Genomic DNA, 23,336 nt, shown 5'->3' with positions numbered 1-23,336 from the left:
TTCCTCTGCTGTGCATAAGCTTTTTACCTTGATGTAGTCCCACTCTTGGCTTTTGTTGCTTTTGCTGTCAGTTAATAAATTATCACCACCAATAATTATGTCAAAGAGCTTTCTGCCTATGTTTTCTTTGAGGAGTTTTATGGTTTCAGGTCTTATGTTTTTTGTAATCCATTTTAAGTTAACTTGTGTGTGTTATGTAAGATTGTGGTCCAATTGCATTCTTTAGCACATGGCTATCCTGTTTTCCCAACATCATATTGAAGAAACTGTCCTTTCCCTGTTGTATATTCTTGGCTCATTTGACATTTGTTAATTGAACACTTATTCATGGATTTATTTCTAGGCTATCCTGTTCCATTGGTCTTTGTGTCGTCTTCTGCTACCATACTGTTTTGACTCTTGTAGCTTTGTAGGGCTTTCCTGCTGGCTTAGACGGTAAAGAATCCGCCCTTATTGTGGGAGACCTGGGTTCAGTCCTTGGATTGGGAAGATCCCTTGGAGGAGGGCATGGCAACTCACTCCAGTGTTCTTGCCTGGAGAATCCCCATAGACAGAGGAGTCTGGTGGGCTACAGTCCACGAGGTCGTAAACAGTCGGACATGACTGAGCGACTAAGCACACACATAGCTTTGTAAGATAGTTTGAAATCAAAGAGCCTGATTCCTGCAGCTTTGTTCTTTGTATTGCTTTGGGTATTTGGGAGTTTTTTTATTTCTGTGCAGCTGTTAGGATTGTTTGATTTCTGTGAAAAGTACCCTTGGAATTTTGACAGGTTGCACTGAATCTGTGTATTGTAGTATGGACATTTTAACTATTCTTTAAATCCATTTCATCAGTGGCTTAATAGTTTTTGGGTACAGATCTTTAACCTCTTTGGTTAAATTTACTCCTACGTACTTACTGCTTTTGATGCAGTTGTAAATGGGATTGTTTTCTTAATTTCTCTTATATGTTTTTAGAGTATAGAAATGCAACAGAAATATGTGTATTGATTTTGTGAAATATTTGATTGTGCCAGGTCTTAGTTGTTATGTGGGATTTTCGATCTTCAGTTACGGCATGCAGAATCTTGGTTGCAGCCTGAGAACTCTTAGTCACGGCGTGTGGGATCTAGTTCCCTGACCAGGGCTCCATCCTGGGCCCCCTGCATCGGGAGTGTGGAGTCTTAGCCACTGGACCACTAGGGAAGCTCCTGTATATTGATTTTTTATCTTACAACTTTGTACTACATTCATTGATTCTGAGTTTTTGGGTGGAATCTTTAGAGCTTTTGGTATATAATATCTTGTTATCCTTAAATAGTGAACAGTTTTACTTCTTCCTGATTTGGATGTCTTACTCTCTCATTGCTGTGGCTAGGAGGGACTTCCAATACTGTGCTGACTAAAAGCAGCTAGAGTGGACATCTTCGTCTTGTTCCTGATCTTAGAGGAAAAGCTTTGAGCTTTTCAGTGCTGAGTATTATGTTAGCCGTGGGCCTGTCATATATGGTTTTTATAATGTTGAGATATATTTTCTCTATATTCATTTTGTGAAGAGTTTTTATCATGAGTGGGTGTTGATTTTTGTCAGATGCTTTTTATCCTGTTGAAATGCTCATATCATGTTCAGTCTTCCTTTTGTTAAGGTGTCATCACATTGATTTTGGGGTAAATTTGATTTGTTGAACTGTCCTTGTATCCCTGGAATAAATCCCACTTGATTTGCTAGCATTCTGCCAAGGATTTTTGTATCTGTTCATCAGGGATGTTGGCCTCTAGCTTTTTTTTTTCTTTTGGTGTCCGTGTCTGTTTTGGTATCAGGGTAATGCTAGCTTGTAAGATAAGTATGGAAGTATTCCCTACTCTTCTATTTTTTTGGAAGAGTTTGAGAAGGATTGGTATTAATTCTTGTTTGAATTTTTGGTAGACTTCACCAGTGAAGGCATCTGGTCCTGGAGTTTTTTTGTGTGAGGTTTGTGGTTACCTCATTTTACTGTGCTTCACTTTATTGCACTTGCAGATGTTGCTGATTTAAAAAAAAAAAAAAAGTTGAAGGTTTGTGGCTACCCTGTGTCTTATTGGCATTGTTATTCTAAATGTATCATATTTAAATTAAGGAAATAAGCTTTTTTTTTTAAAGACATAATGCTATCGCACATGTAGTGTAAACATAACTTTTACATGCATTGGGAAACCAAAAAATTTGTGTGACTTGTTTTACTCCAGCATTTGCTTTATTGCAGTGGCCTGGAACTGAACTTGAAATATCTTAGAGGTATGCCTGTTACTGGTCTGTTCAGGTTTTCTGGTTTTTTTTCAAAGTTTTTTTCCCTAGGAATTCATCCATTTTTTCTAGGTTGCCCAGTTTGTTGGCATACATTGATAATTGTTCATAATAGTCTCTTACGATCCTTTGTATTTCTGTGTTATCTGTTGTAACATCTTTCATTTTTGTTTTTTGTTTGTTTGGGGAAGCGGGGGTGGGGGAGTTGGCCACATTATATGGCTTGTGGGATCTTAGTTCCCCAACTAGGAATTGAATCCAGGCCACAGCAGTGAAAGCAGGGAGTCCTAACCACTGGACCACCAGGAAATTCCCTCATTTTAAAATATTATTTGAATCTTCTCGTTTTTCTTCATTGAGTATTATTGTTCAGTCATGTCCAACTCTTCGTGACTCCATGGACAGCAGCATGCCAGGTTTTCCTGTCCTTCACCATCTCCCAGAGTTTGCTCAAACTCATGTCCGTTGAGTCAGTGGTACCATCCAACCATCTCATCCTCTGTCGTCCCCTTCTCCTCCTGCCTTCAGTCTTTGCCAGCACCACGGCCTTTTCCGATGAGTCGGCTCTTCACTTCAGTATTCTTGTTGAGTATAGCTATAGGTTTGTCAATTTTGTTAATCTTTTCAAAGAACTAGCTCTTGGTTTTACTGATCTTTTCTGGTTTTTTTTTTTTTGAATCTCTTATTTCGTCTGTTTCTGCTCTGATCTTCGTTATTTCCTTTCTTCTACTAACCTTGGGCATCATTTTTTCTTTTTTTTTTCCTAGTTCCTTGAGGTGTAAAGTTAGATTATTGGAGATTTTTCTGGTTCTGCAAGGTAGGCTTTTATCCATATGAACTTCCCTCTTAGAATTGCTTTTGCTGCATCTCATAAGTTTTGGTATGTTTTATTTCCATTCTCATTTGTCTCAAAGTATTTTTTATTTCTCTTTTGATTTCTCTTTTGACCTAGTCATTGTTCAGTGGCATGCTATTTAATCTTCACATAGTCACAGTTTTTCCAGTTTTCTTCTTGTAATTTATTTCTTCTTGTAATTAGTTTCTGTGGTGGCTGGAAAAGATGCCTTGAAATGCTTTCAGTCTTTTTTAGGTTTATTAAGACTTGTTTTGTGGTCTAACACTATTATCTATCCTGGAGGATGTTCTTTAAGCACTTGAAGAATGTGTATTTTGTTGCTTTCGGATAGAATGTTCTGTATATAACAAAACAGATATAAATAAATGACCATATAATCTTTGCTTTAAGAAGGATCTTTACAAATTGTTTTAAAAATAAGAACTACATGAAAATAAGTTTTGTACAGTATCTTTAGTTGAAGAGAATGCAGTTTAGTCTCTTCCACCACATTATACATTTTATGGTGGTAGATAGCTCTGATGCTTTTAAATTCTTCTTTTTAAAAACAATATTTATTTGACTGTGTTGGGTCTTAGTTGTGGCACGCAGGCTCTTCATCGGGGCGCATGGACTCTCTGTGGCAGCATGCCAGCTGCTCTCTAGTTGTGGCACGCGGGCTTGGTACTTGCAGAGGGTGGGCTCTCTAGTTGTGATATATGGGCTGTAGAGTGTGGGTAAGTAAGTTGCAGTGGGTGGGCTTAGTTGCCCCATGGCATGTGGAATCTTGGTTTCCTGACTAGGGATGGAACCCTCGTCCCCTGCATTGGAAGGCAGATTTTAAACCATGGACCACCAGGCAAGTCCCTTTTGTTGCCTTTAAACTCATTTAATTTTCACAACATTCTCATCTTAAAGATGAGAAAACTTGGGCAGGAAGTTAAGAAAGCCAAGTTCCAGTGTCTAATAAATGCTCAAGCTGAGATTTGAAAACCTCAACAGTCAGCATTTGCTGAGTGTCTAACACGAATTTGGTGTAGGACCTGTATTTTAATAGGGAATTTGATTGCTCATGGGCCAGATAACTAGAGTAGGTGTGCGTTTTAAAATGAGATGTAACTCCTGAATTGGCAGAGTGATCAGAGATTGCATTTTACATGGAGAAGTTTTAGGGGAGTTGGAAGAGCCATGAGGTCCTGGTCTTACAACTTGAGAACTTTTGGTTTCTCTGGTTTTGAAATGAAAAAAAAAGTTTATTTCATACCATAGACAGAAATAAACTCAAAATGGCTTGAACACTTGACATGACAACATTAAACTCCTAGAAAAGAACATAGGCAAAACATTCTCTGACATAAATCATGGCAGTGTTTTCCTAGGGTAGTCTCCCAAGGCAATAGAAATAAAAGCAGAAATAAACAAATGGGACCTAATCAAATTTACAAGCTTTGCATTGGAAAGGAAGCCATAAACAAAAAGCCTACAGAATGGGAGAAAATATTTGCAAGCTATGTGACTGACAAGGGCTTAATTTCCAAAATATTCTAATAGCTCATAACAAAAAACCAAACAACTCAATTAAAAATAGGCAGAAGACCCAAATAGACATTTCTTCAAAGAAGATATACAGATGGCCAGTAGGCACATGAAAAGATGTTCAACATTACTAATTATTAGAGAAATTCAAATCAAAACTACAATGAGATACCACCTCACATCAGTCAGAATGACCATCATTAAAAAAAATTCTACAAATTAAAAATACTGGAGAGAGTGTGGGAAAAGGAATTCTACACTGTTGGTGGGAATGTAAGTTGGTACAGCTGCTGTGAAAAACAGTGTTGGAGTTCCTTAAACTAAAAATAGCTATACATATGATCCAGCGGTCTCACTCCTGTGCGTGTATCCAGACACAACTCCAATTTAAAAAGATACATGCACACCTGTTTTCATAGCAGCACTGTTACAGTACCCCACACATGGAAACAGGTTCATGGAGAGGTGAGTGGATAAAGGTGTTGTCATATATACACATGGAATATTACTCAGCCACAAACAAATGAAATAATGCCATTTGTAGCAATATGGATGGGCCTGGAGGTTATCATAACAAGTGAAGTAAGTTAGAGAAAGAGAAATACCATAAGAGGTCACTTATATGTGGTATTAAAAAATATGACACAAACAAACTTTTCTGTGAAACGGAAACAGTCTCACAGAAAACTTACGGTTAGCAAAGGGGAAATGGGGTGGGGGCAACTTGGGATTAGCAGACATGGCCTCTAGTATATAAAGAAGATAACCAACAAGGACCAACTGTATAACACAGGGAAGTATTCAGCATCCTGCAATAAACCATAATGAAAAAGGATATGAGAAAGAAAAAATATTCTCTTATTGTGAAACTTGAAGTTTAACTAGGGAGCTTCATAAATATGGTCCAAGGTAGAAAGGGATTGATGTCATTGGACAGAAACTAATGAATGACACAGCGTTAGAATGAGGTAACCCCAGAGAGCATCTCATCCCTGCTTCTCAAGTGCGTCTGGGAACCTGTGGGTCTAGCTTTACTGGTGGAATCTGAGGCCCTACTGAAGAAGAGTCTACATGTATTCCACAAGGGATTCAGATTCAGTTAAAACTTGAGAAGCACAGATGTGGTCTAACTCCATCATTTTACAAGTGAGGAAGCAGACCCTGAAAGCCCAGATAATTTGGCTGGTTTTAATGGGAGCGTGAGGACTTGGGCCAGTGCCTCAGGGTCTTGGTAGGGCTTTGCCTACACTGTGCCATCCTGATGAGAAAGTACTTTTGGATTTCAGAGGACACTGTCTCTTCTAGAGGGCTTCTTTCAAAGCCTACAAAGGTAAAGGCATGTACTGATTCTTTCATTTCCCCCCCTACCTAGAACCGGAGTGTCACTTGTTTTAGCTATACTCAGAATACATTTCTTGGAGAAATCATGTTGTAACTTAGTTTTCTTCATCATGTACGTTCTCTTCCCAAAGATCTCTATCATTTCTGGATACTATCTAATATTCCTGTGTTCAGAACATGTGTTTTTTCTTCAGTCCAAGCCTGCATGGTTGAAATTATTTTCAGCCCCTAGTCATTTCTTGTCCCCCCCCACCCCACCCCCACCCGCCTTTTTTAGGAAAGAATTAAAACTTAGAGAAAAAGTTTGTTTACTGTTTGAAGAGTAAGAAGCCTCTGAAAAAATTGGATGAATAATCTTGTTTCTAAGTGTTACTTCTTCCTTACTAAAATAGAAACAGGAGAAATGTAGACAGCATGCATTGCTAGAAGTGTGCTGTGCCCTGCTTTTGTCTTCACCTGTTTTCCACTGAGCATGATTTGTAAGCATGCTCAGAATATTTCTAATCTCAGTTACAAAAGTGATCCTCTGAAATGTTTTTATGAGGCATCAGTGGCACATTTTTTGAAAAGCATTCAAGGTGAATCATTTTACACCTAACACAGATTTGATTTTTGCTGTTAAAAACACTAAGGTAAAGCACAGAGAACATACAATTTTCCATCTCTTGATTTTTTTTTTTTATTACAAAAATTTTTGACTATACTGTGTGGCTTTTGGGATCTCAGTTCCCTGACCAGGGATTGAACCTGGGCCATGGGAGTGAAAGCATTTATTCCTAACCACTAGACCATCAGGGATCTCCCATATTTGCCGTCTATAATTTTTAAATGTAGTTAAGTAGTGTTAAGAATATTCACATTTTTGTGCAGCAGATGTCCAGAACTTTTTCATCTTGTAAAAATGAAACTACACCCATTGAATGAGAACGTCCCACCTTTCTTTCCCCCGGTCTCTGGCATCCACCATTCTACTTTCAGGTTTTATGAATTTGACTACTTTAGATATGTCTCTGGGCTTCTGAGATATCTCAGTGGTAAAGAATCAGCCTGGCGACACAGGAAATGAGGGTTCAATCCCTGGGCCGGAGGATCCCTGGAGAAGGGCATGGCAGCCCACTCCAGTACTCTTCTTGCCTGGAGAATCCCATGGACAGAGGAGCCTGGTGGGCTACAGTCCATGGGGTCCCAAAGAGTCAAGACATGACTGAAAGACTGAGCACAGATACCTCATAAGTGGGATCATACAGTATTTTTCTTTTAAGTGGCTCATGTTATATTTCATTATTAGCTTAAAGTCCTTAAAGTTCATCCATGTTACAGCATGTGTCAGCTTCCACTCTCTTCAGGCTGATTTCACACTGTACATATATACCACATTTTGTTCATTTTTCTATTGGTGCTTAGGTTACTTCCTCTTTTTGACTACTGTGAATAATGCTGCTATGAACATACGTGTATAGTGCTTTTTTCACTTTGACTAGCTTTGTTAAATTATCTGTGTTTGTTAGTGAGGAAGACATTAGCCTAGTTGGAAGACTTCCATTTCTTTCTCCTTGCCTGCTAACTATATAACTTAATGTAAGATATGTGACTGCTATGAGTCTAGGGAGCTCCTTTTGTAAGAGATGAAACACATTTCACAGAATTGTAATAATTCTTAAATGTAACACAGATGAAAGGAGACAAGTGACTACTTAGTTAAACCATATGCGTTCAGTACTTCTGAGTTTGTTGTTTAGGTGAGTTGTACCTGAAAAAATAGCCACCATAACATTGAATATTGGTATCATTAATTCCTCAACTGTATAATGTACGAATTTTTTATCTTTAAAATGTAAATAGTAACTTTAATGTTGAAAAGGAAGAATGAGTTAAAAAACAAGAAAGTATACATTTTGAGTAACAATCTGATTTTAACTCTTGGTTAATCTCTGATGAATGTGAGCACCTTGAAGGAGTTAGTGCCTGGTATTAACCTTGATAGTTTATTAGTAGAGTTGAAAGAAGTTACCAGGCCTTTCAGATACTACACATTAGATTTCCCCAGTTTCAGATAGAGTTGTAATGGTTTGGCACATGTGGCAACAAACAGCATCACTGTCTTAAAAGTTGTTTTTTTTTTAAAAGTAAAGAACTCAGGAATGTTTGTCTTCTAGGCCCATCAACAGAGCAGACGAGCAGATCGTTTGTTAGCTGCAGGGAAATACGAAGAGGCTATTTCTTGTCACAAAAAGGCTGCAGGTGAGTATTCTTTTTAAGTAGTACTGAGTCTGAAACTGCTGGGCAGTTTCTTTTTTCCAGTTCTCTCTCAACACAGTATTTAGGATGAAAGTCACAAGAGTAGTGATGTGTTATTGCCCTGCATATGTAGCACACTGACTCCCGACCCACTGTAACACAGCTTGGAATATTTTTCAAGTGAGTGTGTTAGATTTTCCAGCTCCTCTTAGCCTGGTCTTTCTAAGTCATGGAAATTGGATATGCCTTATTGGTAAATGATTCCTGGACACGACTTTCTGAGCTGGAAGATTCCCCAGAGACAGAAGTGATTGCAGTAAGTGTCTGTTGGTTCATCTTAGTTGTTATAGAGGAGTTTGGATTTCAAATATTTAGCCATTTTGGGTTCTGGAATTAATAACTAATTTAATTCCAGCCAATTAATTTTCACTGAGTTTCTGTTTCCTAAGGTGCTGATAATGGAAAACACATCAAAACCCTTTCCTGTGGTTTTTCTTTAGCTTCCCTTCTGAATGTTTCATCTATACATTCATGCCTATAGTATCATGCCGCTGATGACCTTTTAGGTGTGACATTTAGAATTACTGGATTCCTTTCAAACACCTTATTTTATCCCAGTCATAAAAGTTAGTGTATGTTGAACTCAGAAATAGCTCTCCAGGGTCTGTTTTGTACAGACTGGTTTCTGTTAGCCGAGTAACAAGCCTAAAAGCTTAGGAGTGGGAGTGGTACATCCAGAATCGGCGTGGCCACCGTTCTTTGAGTGGGCCCTGTAGTCTTCCTGCTGGAGAAAGGCACTCCTTTCCCTGAGGTCAGTGACATAATCAGTGTCCTGTTTTTTCCCAGCAGAATCTTCTCCTATGTTGCCTCACTGCTGAAATATAGACAGTACAGTGGAGACTGGTTTAGAAAAGTCCTTCTATGTCAGTGATTTTTGCCTACAAGTCAGTAATTTTGAGACAAAATTTCAAGCCTTACTTTTGAAGAGTTAGTTTTGCCACTGAAGTGTATCCTTCAGCTGTAGGGCTGAGCACATTGTATGTATCCCATGAATCTTTGTGGTTTTTAATTTATTATTATCACTACTTGGCCATGCCTCACAGCATGGATTGTGTGTTGATTGGTAGAATATTCTTTTTTTCCCCCAGAGAACGAAGGATTTATTACTTGCATCAAGAAAGGAGAACAGTTGCTTTCCCAAAGCAGTGTCTCTGATTGGTAGGATATTCTGAGTATATAAAAGGTATAAAAGTGTTTTTTTTAAGGTTTATTTATTAATTTTATTTTTGGCTGTCCTGGGTCCTTGTTGCGGTGCCCCAGCTTCTCGTGGTGGCGGCTTCTCCTGTCGCAGAGCACGGGGTCGAAGGCACATGGGCTTCAGTAGCTGCATGCTCAACCTGGGCTCAGTCGTTGTGGCTTGCAGGCTTAGGTGCTCAGCAGCACGTGGGATCTTCCCTTCCTGCTTGGGAGGGAAGTTTCTTTCATTCCTAGTCTATATTCCTGTCTTCATTGGAAGACTTAAAATTAATGCTGGGCTTTAAACACCTCTCCCCCTTTCTCTTTATCTAAATTCTGTGACTTTCTCAGGGGTGGAAGGATAAAGGCAGTTTGTTGGATTTCATTAGCTCTAATTTTGGAGGTACAACTTTAAGTGTGGTTACTTAATCCCAGCCAGCCGATTTGATTTGGAGTTTAGACTTGTTTGAAAATAGCCTTGTGTTGTGTTTCAGAGTTAGAGTTGTGAATGTAATGCTAGTTTGAGAATTAATGTGGATAGAATGAACTCAGTGTTTTCTAAATTGACTTAACATCTAGGCTTGAACAGAGCTGTTTTGGGAGGTGTGGATGTAAATATATCCTGAGAGTAAGCAGCTGAGTGTTTGGAAATCATGTTAGAGACACAACAGGGGAAGGTCGTCATCTGAGGAATGTTGGAAACAAAAGCCTGAAGTGAGAGAATTCACTAGCAGAAGAAGGGGCCTCATTTGAAGAGCAGAGGAGACCCTGAGACTACAGCGCTAAGGACTCAGATCCTCTGCATGGTAGTGTTCTGATCGTGCCTTGTGGGTGTGTAGAGGTTACTTGATCAGCTGACATACCAAACTCAGAAAGAAAAAGCCACCTTCAATCTGACAGGGGGTAGGGAAGAGGAGGTGTACTTATTTTTACCACCCTATATTGAAAAAAAAGTTAAGCTGTAAACTACCAAGAATTCACCACTGTTAGAGGACTCTCTTGCTTTAATCCTTGATTAGCAGCTGTAACTGGGTTGCTGTAACTCTCTCTTGTCAGTCTTATGCAGTCCAGTCTCTAAGTGGATTTCTTTTCTTTCACAGACAGCAAAAAGGGCAAAAGCTTAAATGGGAAGTTAGTAACAGCCATTAACAATGTTTAGAAGTCAAAGTGAACTTTTCGGAAGATGAACAGAATTGAGTGTGTGTGTTTATATGTACTTGAAAATACATCTTGACCTGAACCTTCTGCGACTGTGGTGTCACAAAAATGATTCGCAGCATGTCAGTCTTTGTTGTTTAGAGTCAGTGCTGTGCTATGTGTGCAGAGTCAGTGCTGTGTGTGTGCAGAGTCAGTGCTCTGTGTGCAGAATCAGTATTGTGTGTGTGTGCATTCAGTGCTGTGCTGTGTGTGTGCAGAGTCAGTGCTGTGTGTGTGCAGATAGGCTGTGGCAGCTCAACAGATTCATGATAGAATAGTAGTAGATGTTATTAAAAAGTAATTCTTCAGATATTCTTAATTCCTTTTCCTCATCATCTACTTAGTATTTAAATATTAGCCTTGTATCATGATTGAAGGAAGGAGTTTAACCACATTGTTAGATTTTCTGAGATGAGTATTCTCTACTGACATTTTTGTCATGGTGGGCACTCGTTCCTGTTGTGGCTGTGGAGCAAATTCACTACCATGCAAACAGATTAAAAACCACCACCACAATGTTGTCATTATCCTCCAATTAAATTGTTTTTTTAATAATTTTTTTTTCTTTTAAAGTAACTTTTAAAGGCTCAGATTGTAAAATGACATTGGGTAAATCTTTTAAATGACAGTGTGAGTCTTGTTGAGTTCTCTGCTCTTTGGGAACTCAGTGTCCTTGGGTGTCTTCTGTCATGTTATAGTTTCAGGAGTCTACAGAAGGAGGTATTCCATTTGGGTTAAGCATAGTTTTGTGAAACTTTCATTTTTTAAGAAACTGAATGTGAAGCAAACTGTAGTTCATACAGGGAGACAGATGTATGCAGAGGGAATGGGAGGGATGTCTAGGGAAATTTATCCACACTTTCACAGTAAGAAATAGAATGTCTCAACAGACTTAAACATGAAAAGGAAAAGAAATGGTCTATATGCAGTTAACAGACTTAATATAGGAGTAAAAGAAGGTTGAGGAAAAAAAATTTAATATGGATGGAACAAAGGCTATATAACCAACTCTGTTTTCTGATGGAGAGGGAGCACCCAGTTAGTCTGCCTTAAAGACTGATAGAACCTGGCAGACAGTAGTTCCAAGTCACAAACTTAGAAAATCATTAAAATATTTGGATTAAGAGTAGACAGAAAGCAGTGCCTGTAGTGTCAGCAAAAAGGCAAGAAGGAGCTTAATGTGTGAGAGATGCCAAAAAGTTTATAGTGAGGAAGAGATAAAAAATGAGGATTAATTGGACACAACTTGTTACTAATACTAAAAGTGAAAGTGAAGTTGCTCACTCGTGTCTGACTCTTTGCGACCCCATGGACTGTAGCCTGCCAGGCTCCTCCCTCCAGGCAAGAGTACTGGAGTGGGTTGCCATTTCCTTCTCCAGGGAATCTTCCAGACCCAGGGATCGAACCCAGGTCTCCCTCATTCCAGGTAGACGCTTTAACCTCTGAGCCACGAGGGAAGCCCGTTACTACTTGTTATTTTTACTGTTGCTAGTAATACTTGTCATTTATACTCCATCTTGTTCCAGACAAGCTATAACAGGGCTTTCAGAGGAATACAACAAAATATAAACTCCACAGAAAAATAAAATGGGAAAGGGCTGGGAGTCTAGTTCCCAAATGCATCATGAGCTCTTGAAGGGAAACATGGCTCCATGGTTTCCAGCAGTTAGCTTGTTTTCATAAACTTCATAATACTGCCTGCAGCTGCTTATTTATTATAAAGATCAGTGAGTTCTTCGGACTTTGAACTACCAAATTCATGGTAGGCTGATGATATAACTTAGAAACAATTCAATAAAATAGTTTTGTAGGAGGCAAAAATGATGGTCTAGGTATTCACGTGGGTAAAAAGTAATTGATAGTCAGTATCTTGATATTTCTATGAGCATAATAGGATTTTGATAGGTTTTTATATAATTTTAATCTTCCTTAATTGTTTTTCTGATTATGTCATCTTTACTTCCTTAACTGTGAAATCTACAGTGATTTAAAAGAACCAGCTCCTCCAGGTGAAGTATGGGATATCTCCATTTGATTACCACTGATCTCCTTTTTGGGGAAGTTAAGAATCCTTTTTTTAAAAATCCTTTTCAGGAATAGGATAACTGTGTAGCAGAATTGCTTCTAAAACCAGTTCTCTTTGTCATAGGAAGAGTATTAAAACTCGTACTTTGATCTTTTAATAACAAAATGATGACATATATTAATGTGCCTTTTTTTTTTTTTTTTTAACCAGCATATCTTTCTGAAGCCATGAAGCTAACACAGTCTGAGCAGGTAAGACACTTTTAATATTTCCAACAAGGGTTAGAAAGGTTTTCTTGTGGAGACTTGAATTGTGTATAAAATAAAGTTCTTGAAGGGAAACATGGCTCCTCCCCAAACACTACAGTCAAAAATACATAAATTGGGGAAGAGATTAGTTTTTCAGAAAGGAAATGAAAACTAAATGAATTGACATACACACACTACTATATATAAAATACATAATCAACAAAGACCTACTTCACAGCACAGGGACCTCTACTCAATACTCTATTATAATGACCCGTCTGGGAAAAGAATCTAGAAGAGTAGATAGATGTATGTTTGTAATGATTCACTTTACTGTACACCTGAGACTAATACAACTTTGTAAGTCAACTATACTCCAATATGAAATAAAAATTAAAACTAAATTGCTGCTGATGGCATGCAGAAACTGCTTGTCCTTTTTTTCCTAGGGTTTTCTCATAGACTTTGGATTGCCATGTGTGTCTTTTAGAGACCCCACTTAATGCCTTTTCTGATATTTAGCTCACAGTAAGCAAGCTGGCCTAGCCAAGGGGAAACCAGTTGGCCTTTCCTTTGCTTGTCAAAGATCATTTAAATCCAAACCTGTCTTTTCCTGAACTCCAAAGCGCTTCTGGCGCTTTTATTTCACCAGGGGCTTTACATTGTCTTTTGTGTTTGTGGAGGGCCTGCCTAGGGTTTTAAAATGCCTTTATAAAAGCTGAATCTTCAACCAAAGGTGATTTCCTCATAATAAAAGTGGCAGATACAGAGGAGTTATTTGGTAAATCTTTAATTGACTTAAGGAGATCTGAGGGGATCTCAGTGACAGGGGAAAAATAGCAATTCTGTAGAAGCTGTGATCCATTCTGTGTACTTCCTTTTGACTGTCCAGAACTGCTTGTGTTAACAGTGTAATACAGATAGTGCATTGAACCCTTGTTGATAGAAAGACTTTAGTTGTAGAATAGGAGTCCAAACTGGAAATTTTCTGATTTTAAGCTGAGTACAAATATCATTGCAGAGGGCTGAGGCACATTCAAAAAAGGTACGATTCAGTGTGTTGATTTGGAATTGGAATAGGACTTACTCTGACTTCTTGAACAGTGTTTTGCTTATGAATAAAGATGGTAGCTTACCTAGAAAGACTATTATTTTGGAAAATGTTTGGCGTTCTATTGCAAACATAGTATAAATTTTAAAAATTTTATAAATTTTGAAAATTCAGGTGATACTGGCTTATTCAGAAAGGAAAATACTAGAATACCATTTACTGGATATTACTAAAGAGACTTTAAAAAAATGTTAAATTATACTTTTCTTTCTGTGTAATAGGCTCACTTATCACTGGAACTGCAAAGGGATAGCCACATGAAACAGCTCCTCCTCATCCAGGAGAGATGGAAGAGGGCAAAGCGGGAGGAGAGACTGAAAGCCCAGCAGAGCACAGACAAGGATGCAGCTGCCCAACTTCAGGCATCTCACAGACCCTCCGCTGAGGATGCAGACAGCCAGAGTCCCCTGCTGTCTCAGAAGTACAGCCCTTCTACAGAGAAACACTTGCCTGAAATTCAGGGGGTCTTTGACAGGGATCCAGACACACTACTATTTTTACTTCAGCAGAAGAGGGAGCCAACAGAGCCATGCATTGGAAGCAAAGCCCCAAAAGATGATAAAACAATTATAGAGGAGCAGGCCACCAAAATTGCAGATTTGAAGAGGCATGTGGAATTCCTCGTGGCTGAGAATGAAAGATTACGGAGAGAGAATAAACAGCTAAAGGCGGAAAAGGCCAGACTTCTAAAAGGCCCAATAGAAAAGGAGCTTGATGTAGATGCTGATTTTGTAGAAAAGTCAGAGTTATGGAGCTTGCCACCACATTCAGAAACTGCAGCAGCCTCTTCAACCTGGCAGAAGTTTGCCTCAAACACTGGGAAAGCCAAGGATATTCCAATACCCAATCTTCCTCCCTTGGATTTCCCATCTCCAGAACTTCCCCTCATGGAGCTCTCTGAGGATTTTCTGAAAGGATTTATGAATAATTAAAATGAAAGGCCATAGAAGAGGTAAAGAGAGGAAATAATATGGTAATACAGATAATCCAGCAAAAATGAAAAAGGGAAAGCCGCGTGCAAGGGTAGTCCCGGAGGTGCTGCGCCAGGCACACTGCAGAGAAGAGGCATTGACAGGACTTGGCACAGCCACTGCGGAGCATGTCGCGCGTCTGATGTACTGACTCCAGTTAATGATTCCAGACTTGGCAGATACGAAACTGTTGGAGGTTCATTCTCTCCTGATACAAACCAAATGGCTACCTGGAATAATTTTTTTCAAGCAACAATTATTTTTATCTTCAGGGTTAAAATTTATAAAAGTATGTTATGTGTAATTAATCTGTAATGCCATAAATGATAATGCAAAACCTAAATAATATGGTTGCCTGAGGGGCTGCCTTGTATTTGAAACGTGCTTTCTATCATGCATTGACTGTATGCATCGTTATGCACATTTCCTTTGTCTAATGAGGTGTGTAAGACACACCTTTCTAGAAGAAACTGTGTGCCACACTTTGCACTACTCGTAACATAATGATAACCTCAAGACTATCAGGAGAAATATTTAAATTTCCATTTATGAAGAAAGGAACCAAATTATTAGTTATGCTTTTTTTTTTAAAATTACCAGTTTACATTATTAATCAGGGTGCATTTTAAGTTCTAACTTTTTTTGTTTATTGTGTAATGCATCATTTGAAAATATCAAGGAAATATCCTTTTGTTTTTAATGATGCACGAGTGGAAGTAATGCTAGTCGGCAGTATTTGATTGTAATAAATCAATAAAGTAATTGTATTTTATACCTTTGTTAAAAGCAAGTTTTGTTCAGCTTCTGTGTTGGAAATTTTGAACATGAATTTGAAGACATTCTGTCAAACAATTACTTTGGTACGTTAGAGATTTTCTTCATGTTTTGTAGTCAGCTACCTCTACAGCTATGGTGGAAGAGAACAAGGAAGTCGCTGAGCCTGTATGTACCCAGCCTTCGTGGGCTGGCACGCAGGGACAGTGTTCAGGCTGGAGGCAGCCGTGCTCCAGCGCAGAGCAGAGGTAGCGAAGTGCTGCTTGGATCCTCTCCTCTCTGCAGAGTCCAGTGATGTTCCAGGAGTGGGGAGAAGAGGAAGGTGTAAGTGAAACATGAGGGTATAAGCCACCGGGTGTGTTTAAGGCATACACTTGGTTTATCTTGGGGGAGAGGCAAAAATACGGATGAACGGCATCTCCTGAGGGAATGGGGACAACTGGGCTGAGGGGATAGGGTTGGGCTCACATGTCTAGTGATGACACCAGCAGAAGGCCGAGGAGATGAAGTGACCATGCAGAAGTCCCTTTTTCCTGTGTCTCATCTTGGTGCAGATGAAACCAAAAATAAACTTAGCTTCTTAAAATAGGAAAAGAGTTCTATTCTCTGTTGGTTGTCCATCTCAGTGTTGTAGTATCCTAGACTCGGAATACTTTGCCTGCCTAACCATCCTTATAAAAGTTGAGATTTGAAAGATTGTGCCAATAATGACACTGTTATAGCCTATCTGTTTTACTTTTAAAAATGAGATGTTATGTTTTGATGTGAACACTTCGTAAGACACCCTCCCTTTCTTCCTCTACCATCTCCCTTCCCTGGTCAGCAGTTTGACATGTATTCCACAAGACCCTGTTCTGTGCATTTCCACTAGCATACATGTTAAAATAGACGAACGTTACTTTTCCATTGTCTTTGAAGCATTTATTCACGTTTTAGTACTCCTGTTTCATCTTGTTTTTAGGTTTTGTATTTGAGTCTATCCGTAGAATGTATTGGGTTGGCCAAAAGGTTCATTCATTTTTTCCATAAGCTGGTTCTGGTAGCACTTAGTTATCTTTAACTTCACTCAGAACAGTTTTGTTAGATTGTATTGTGACAACTGTACATCAGTGTGCATTTTTAAAAAGTTGTCAAAATTGGTGAATTTTTGTGTAGCAATTTTAATATTGAGAATGGAAGAAAATATTTTCAACGTATTGTGCTTTATTTCAAAAGAGAGAAAAATGCAACTGAAATACAGAAAAAGATTTGTGCAGTGTATGGAGGTGTTCTGACTGATAGAATGTGTCAAAAGAGGTTTGTGAAGTCGGCGATTTCTTGCTGAACGATTCTCCACAGTCGGATAGACCAGTTGAAGTTGATAGCGATCAAATCGAGACATTGAGAACAATCACCATTATACTATGCAGGAAATAGCCAACATATTTCAAAATACCCAACTCAAATTTGAAAATCAGCTGCACCAGTTTGATTACGTTATTCCCTTTGATGTTTGAGTTCTACATAAGTTAAGCAAAAAAAACCTTGACCGTACTTCTCACGATTCTCTACTTAAATGTAATGAAAACATTCATTTTTAGAACAGAAATGGGCAATGTGACAGGTGATGAAAAGTGGATACTGTACCATGAGGTAAAACAGAAGAGATCATGGGGCAAGTGAAATGAACCACCACCAACCACACTTAATTCAGGCCAGTCTTCATCTAAAGAAGTGGTGATGTAGATATGGTGGGATTGGAAGGGAGTCCTCTATTATGAGCTCCTCTGGAAAAGCAAACAATTCCAACACGCATACTGCTCCCAGTTAGACCAAAGGAAAGTAGCACTCGACAAATAGTGCTGGAATCACTCAACAGACGGTGCATCATCTGCCATCAGGATAGTGCAAGATCACGTTTCTTTGATGATCAGGCAAAACTGTGACAGCTTGACTGGGAAGTTCCAATTCATCCGCTGTACTCACCAGACACTGCACCTTCGGATTTCCAGTATTTGGGTCTTTACAAAATTCTCTTAATGGAAAAAAATGTCAATTCCCTGGAAGACTGTTAAGGTACCTGGAACAGTTTGCTTCGCTTAAAAGGATAAAGTACTGGGAAGATGGGATTATGAAGTTGCCTGAAAATTGGCAGAAGTAGTGGAACAAAATGGTGATTAACCCTGTTCAATAAAGTTCTTGGTGAAAACAAAAAACGTGTCTTTTATTTATACTTAAAAACCAAAGGAATTTTTTGGCCAACCCAGTATATGCCTTTTGACCAGATGACTTGGTACATTCGTAGCAACCTAACAGTGTCTCCATGGAGTGAGTGAAAGTCGCCCAGTGGTGTCTGACTCTTTGCTACCCCATGGACTACACAGTCCATGGAATTCTCCAGGCCAGAATACTGGAGTGGGTAGCCTTTCCTTTCTCCAGGAGATCTTCCCAACCCAGGAATCAAACCAGGGTCTCCTGCATTGCAGGCAGATTCTTTACCAACTGAGCTATCAGAGTGGGTGCTTAAAACACTATTCCACAAGGCACGTGGCCCATCTCCTAGCCGGGGTTTGTAGGTGCTCTCTTCTCTCTCTGTAGCTTAAGGCCCTTAAAGGGATTTAAGGAAAGCTTTCTTCCACTAAATGAAACTGAATTATGCATGTACTGGAAGTGGAGTAGACTTGTCCTTCCTTACTCAGTGGTGGCCTCTGCTTCTGAACCCAGATAACTATCTGGGCATTAGAAAGCAGTCCTAAATTCTTACTCTTAGCTTTTCACAGAATGTCAACAAAAACATTTCTTTCAGAAAGTGAGTATGTAGTAACAGTCTTGGTATAATGTCATGGTAACCACAGGTAAATCCATACTGAATTCAGAAACCATGCTTATGAGGAAATAAGATACTTTCAAAATCATTCTTGAAGCCATTGTCTATCCCTAGTGTCTTAACAGAAGGTTATTGAAATAATGAAAATATTTTGTCTCTAGATAAGTTAATTCAAAACATTAAAGCGCTTTCTGCTTTTAACACTTTAAAAAATTGTAGTTGGTGTCTCTTTTGCTGTCTCGTACACAGGGTTATTGTTTCCGTCTTTCTAAATTCCATATATATGTTAGTATACTGTATTGGTGTTTTTCTTTCTGGCTTACTTCACTCTGCGATGTATAGATCAGTCTTATGGACTCTGTGGGAGAGGGAGAGGGTGGGGAGATTTGGGAAAATAGCATTGAAACATGTATAATATCATGTATGAAACGAGTCGCCAGTCCAGGTTTGATGCACAATACTGGATGCTTGGGGCTGGTGCACTGTGACAACCCAGAGGGAGGGGAGGGGAGGGAGGAGGGTGAAGGGTTCGGGATGGGGAACACATGTATGCCTGTGGCAGATTCATTTCGATATTTGGCAAAACTAATACAATATTGTAAAGTTTAAAAATAAAATAAAAATTTTAAAAAATCTACAAAAAAAAGAATAGTATGATGCATGCATTAGGTATTAAATAAATGCTATCTGAAACAAAAAAAATTGTAGTTGGGTTTTACAGTATTAGTTTTCAGGTGTACATATAGTGATTTGTTATTTTTATAAATTTGACTCCATTTAAAATTAAAATTTCAGCTGTATTCCCTGTTGAATATATCCTTGCAGCTTATTTATTCACAGTACTTTGTACCTCTTAACCCCGAATCCCAGTCTTGGCCCTCCACACTTCCATGTCCCAGTAAGTAGTTTGTCTTCTATTATCTGTGAGTCCCTTTTTGTTATAATCATCTTTTAAGGTGATAATATACAGGATTTGTCCTTCTGATGTATTTCACTAAGCATAATACCCTACTGGTCCATCTGGTCCATTAATGCAAATGGAAGAATTTTTATTCTTTCTTCTGGCCAAGTAATATTACATTTTACAGCCATACTGACAGGTCTGAGGTCATATCTCGTGGTTTTGATTTGCATTTCTCTGACTAGCAATGTTGAGCATCTTTTCTTTTCATGTGTCTGTTGGCCATCTGTCTTTGGAAAAATGTCTTTTTAAATTTACTGTCCACGTTTAATTAATGAGCTGTTTATATAGTTCAGATACTAACTATGTTAGTCATAACACAAGTATTTTCTATTCAGTAGGTTTGTGTGTCAGTGGTTTCCTTTGCTGGACAAGAACTTTTGTTTAATTTGGTCTCATTTGTTTACTTTTGCCTTTGTTTCCTTTTCCTGAGGAGACAGATTAAAAAAAAAAGTGATTTATACTGAAGAGTGTTCTGCCTGTTTTCTTCTAAAAGTTTTACGATTTCTGGTCTAAACATTAAGGTCTTTTATCAAGGGACTAGATCTGATTGATAGAGTGCCTGATGAACTATGGACTGAGGTTCGTGACATTGTACAGAAGACAGGGATCAAGACCATCCCCATGGAAAAGAAATGCAAAAGAGCAAAATGGCTGTCTGGGGTGGCCTTACAAATAGCTGTGGAAAGAAGAGAAGCGAAAAGCAAAGGAAAAAAGGAAAGATATAAACATCTGAATGCAGAGTTCCAAAGAACAGCAAGAAGAGATAAGAAAGCCTTCTTCAGCGATCAATGCAAAGAAATAGAGGAAAACAACAGAATGGGAAAGACTAGAGATCTCGAAGAAAATCAGAGATACCAAAGGAGCATTTCATGCAAAGATGGGCTCGATAAAGGACAGAAATGGTATGGACCTAACAGAAGCAGAAGATACTAAGAAGAGATGGCAAGAATACACAGAAGAACTGTACAAAAAAAGATCTTCACAACCCAGATAGTCACGATGGTTTGATCACTGACCTAGAGCCAGATATCCTGGAATGTGAAGTCAAGTGGGCCTTGGAAAGCATCACTACGAACAAAGCTAGTGGAGGTGATGGAATTCCAGTTGAGCTATTCCAAATCCTGAAAGATGATGCTGTCAAAGTGCTGCACCCAATATGCCAGCAAATTTGGAAAACTCAGCAGTGGCCACAGGACTGGAAAAGGTCAGTTTTCATTCCAATCCTAAAGAAAGGCAATGCCAAAGAATGCTCAAACTACCGCACAATTGCACTCATCTCACACGCTAGTAATGCTCAAAATTCTCCAAGCCAGGATTCAGCAATGTGTGAACCGTGAACTTCCTGGTGTTCAAGCTGGTTTTAGAAAAGGCAGAGGAACCAGAGATCAAATTGCCAACATCTGCTGGATCATGGAAAAAGCAAGAGAGTTCCAGAAAAACATCTATTTCTGCTTTATTGACTATGCCAAAGCCTTTGACTGTGTGGATCACAATCAACTGTGGAAAATTCTGAAAGAGATGGGAGCACCAGACCACCTGATCTGCCTCTTGAGAAATTTGTATGCAGGTCAGGAAGCAACAGTTAGAACTGGACATGGAACAACAGACTGGTTCCAAATAGGAAAAGGAGTTCGTCAAGGCTGTATATTGTCACCCTGTTTATTTAACTTATATGCAGAGTACATCATGAGAAACGCTGGACTGGAAGAAACACAAGCTGGAATCAAGATTGCCGGGAGAAATATCAATCACCTCAGATATGCAGATGACACCACCCTTATGGCAGAAAGTGAAGAGGAACTCAAAAGCCTCTTGATGAAAGTGAAAGTGGAGAGTGAAAAAGTTGGCTTAAAGCTCAACATTCAGAAAATGAAGATCATGGCATCTGGTCCCATCACTTCATGGGAAATAGATGGGGAAACAGTGGAAACAGTGTCAGACTTTATTTTTCTGGGCTCCAAAATCACTACAGATGGTGATTGCAGCCATGAAATTAAAAGCCGCTTACTCCTTGGAAGGAAAGTTATGACCAACCTAGATAGCATATTCAAAAGCAGAGACATTACTTTGCCAACAAAGGTTCGTCTAGTCAAGGCTGTGGTTTTTCCTGTGGTCATGTATGGATGTGAGAGTTGGACTGTGAAGAAGGCTGAGCGCCGAAGAATTGATGCTTTTGAACTGTGGTGTTGGAGAAGACTCTTGAGAGTCCCCTGGACTGCAAGGAGATCCAACCAGTCCATTCTAAAGGAGATCAGCCCTGGGATTTCTTTGGAAGGAATGATGCTAAAACTGAAACTCTAGTACTTTGGCCACCTCATGTGAAGAGTTGACTCATTGGAAAAGACTCTGATGCTGGGAGGGATTGGGGGCAGGAGAAGAAGGGGACGACAGAGGATGAGATGGCTGGATGGCCATCTCATCCTGACTCGATCACTGACTCGATGGACGTGGGTCTGAGTGAACTCCGGGAGTTGGTAATGGACAGGGAGGCCTGGCATGCTGTAACTCATGGGGTCGCAGAGTTGGACACGACTGAGCGACTGATCTGATCTGATCCCTTTTGAGTTTACGTTTATGTTAGGGAATGTTCTAATTTCATCCTTTTACAGTGAACTGTCCAGTTTTCCCAGCAGCACTACTGAGGAGCTTGGTTGGCCGTGTGTGTTTATGAGTTGGTTTCTGGGCTGTTTTGTTGCATTTCTGTTTCTGTGCAGTACTCTACCATTTCAATTACTGTAGTTTTGCAGTGTAGTTCAGAAGTCAGGGAGCATGATACCTTTTGGCTTTGTTCTTTTTCTTAAGAATGCTTTGGCTGGAACCATTTTTTATGTGATGTTAAAATTTTTAGAATCTTTAAGACCTATTTTCTAAAAGAAATTGAGGCCCTGAAGGAGTTACGTAGACTTGTATACCAGATTGGCAGCAGAGCCAAGAGAAGAGTCTAGACTAGCAGTCCTGTGCCACTTTTCCTGGGCCGCGCTCGGGTTGTTGTAATTTTCCTATCATGGCCCAGCGGCCTGGCCATTCAGGTTTCTCTCAGGCGTATACTCTCCCACTGCACCCCAGCTACTGTTCTCCAAGAAGTTGGAGACCACCCACTGAAAGGTGAGCTCTTCCTTAAAATCACTTGTAGAAATCGTAATGTCCACTTTCTGTGGTTTCCTTTTTTGTCTTTGAGGAGTTGTGATTGAAGTTTTGTTGTTTCAAAAGATGAACACACACCAGAGTGAGGCAGTCTGCTACAGGGTGTATTTACAACCTATTTGAAAAGATGTGACCTGTGATGATAATAACATCTATTATTATTTACTGAATCATTCTACACAGTAATCTTTATCATGTTTTGTCATAATCCTAGTGTATCCTAATTGAAGATCTCTGCCAGAATGACTGGCAAGTGTCTCTCAGGATTTGTCCATCTTGTCCCAGCTGGAAGCCTGTCCTAAGCACCACTGACCAACGGTGCCATCTAGTGGATGGTGAGAAACTTTGATTCTTGTTCTCTTGGGAGTGTGTGGTGGGTTGCAGATGAACACAAAATCATTAGTTGGTGTCTAGTAAATCATTCTGTGAAGAATGGTTTTGCCTTTATGAATAAGCCAAAAAAAGTTAAAGGTGTGCGATATGAATACAGGCAGCAGATATTTAGTGAATACCACCGTCCACTAGTACTATAGAATTATAAATATTGCCTTCATGAAAGTACTGATGTGGTCAGGAGATGAGATGGCTTCCTAGGTCAAGAACAAAGGCATACAGTAAGAAATGGAGAGGAGGAACTGAGTAAT

At 39.2% G+C, this 23,336-nt stretch overlaps 1 protein-coding gene across 2 annotated transcripts in view; it reads left to right on the top strand.

Moving 5' to 3' along the window:
- The window catches only part of NRBF2 (nuclear receptor binding factor 2), a 29,152-nt gene extending 13,376 nt beyond the window's left edge, over positions 1-15,776 (top strand). The window contains exons 2-4 of one of the 2 annotated variants that reach the window (XM_086382273.1): positions 8,134-8,218; positions 12,885-12,925; positions 14,255-15,776. In XM_086382273.1, coding sequence (XP_086238399.1) covers positions 8,134-8,218; positions 12,885-12,925; positions 14,255-14,965 — 837 coding nt within the window. In that variant the 3' untranslated portion in view covers positions 14,966-15,776. The remainder of the gene's footprint in view (positions 1-8,133; positions 8,219-12,884; positions 12,926-14,254) is intronic. The other variant, XM_086382274.1, reaches the window with a different exon arrangement.
- Positions 15,777-23,336: the final 7,560 nt, after the last annotated feature.

The sequence above is a fragment of the Bos grunniens genome, chromosome 28, assembly GCF_055505025.1.
Source record: "Bos grunniens cultivar Pamir isolate PY7600 chromosome 28, Bosgru_T2T1.0, whole genome shotgun sequence".
NCBI classification, from domain to species: Eukaryota; Metazoa; Chordata; class Mammalia; order Artiodactyla; family Bovidae; genus Bos; species Bos grunniens.
Note: the sequence above shows the minus strand (reverse complement) of the source record. Positions and strands in the feature narration are given on the sequence as shown.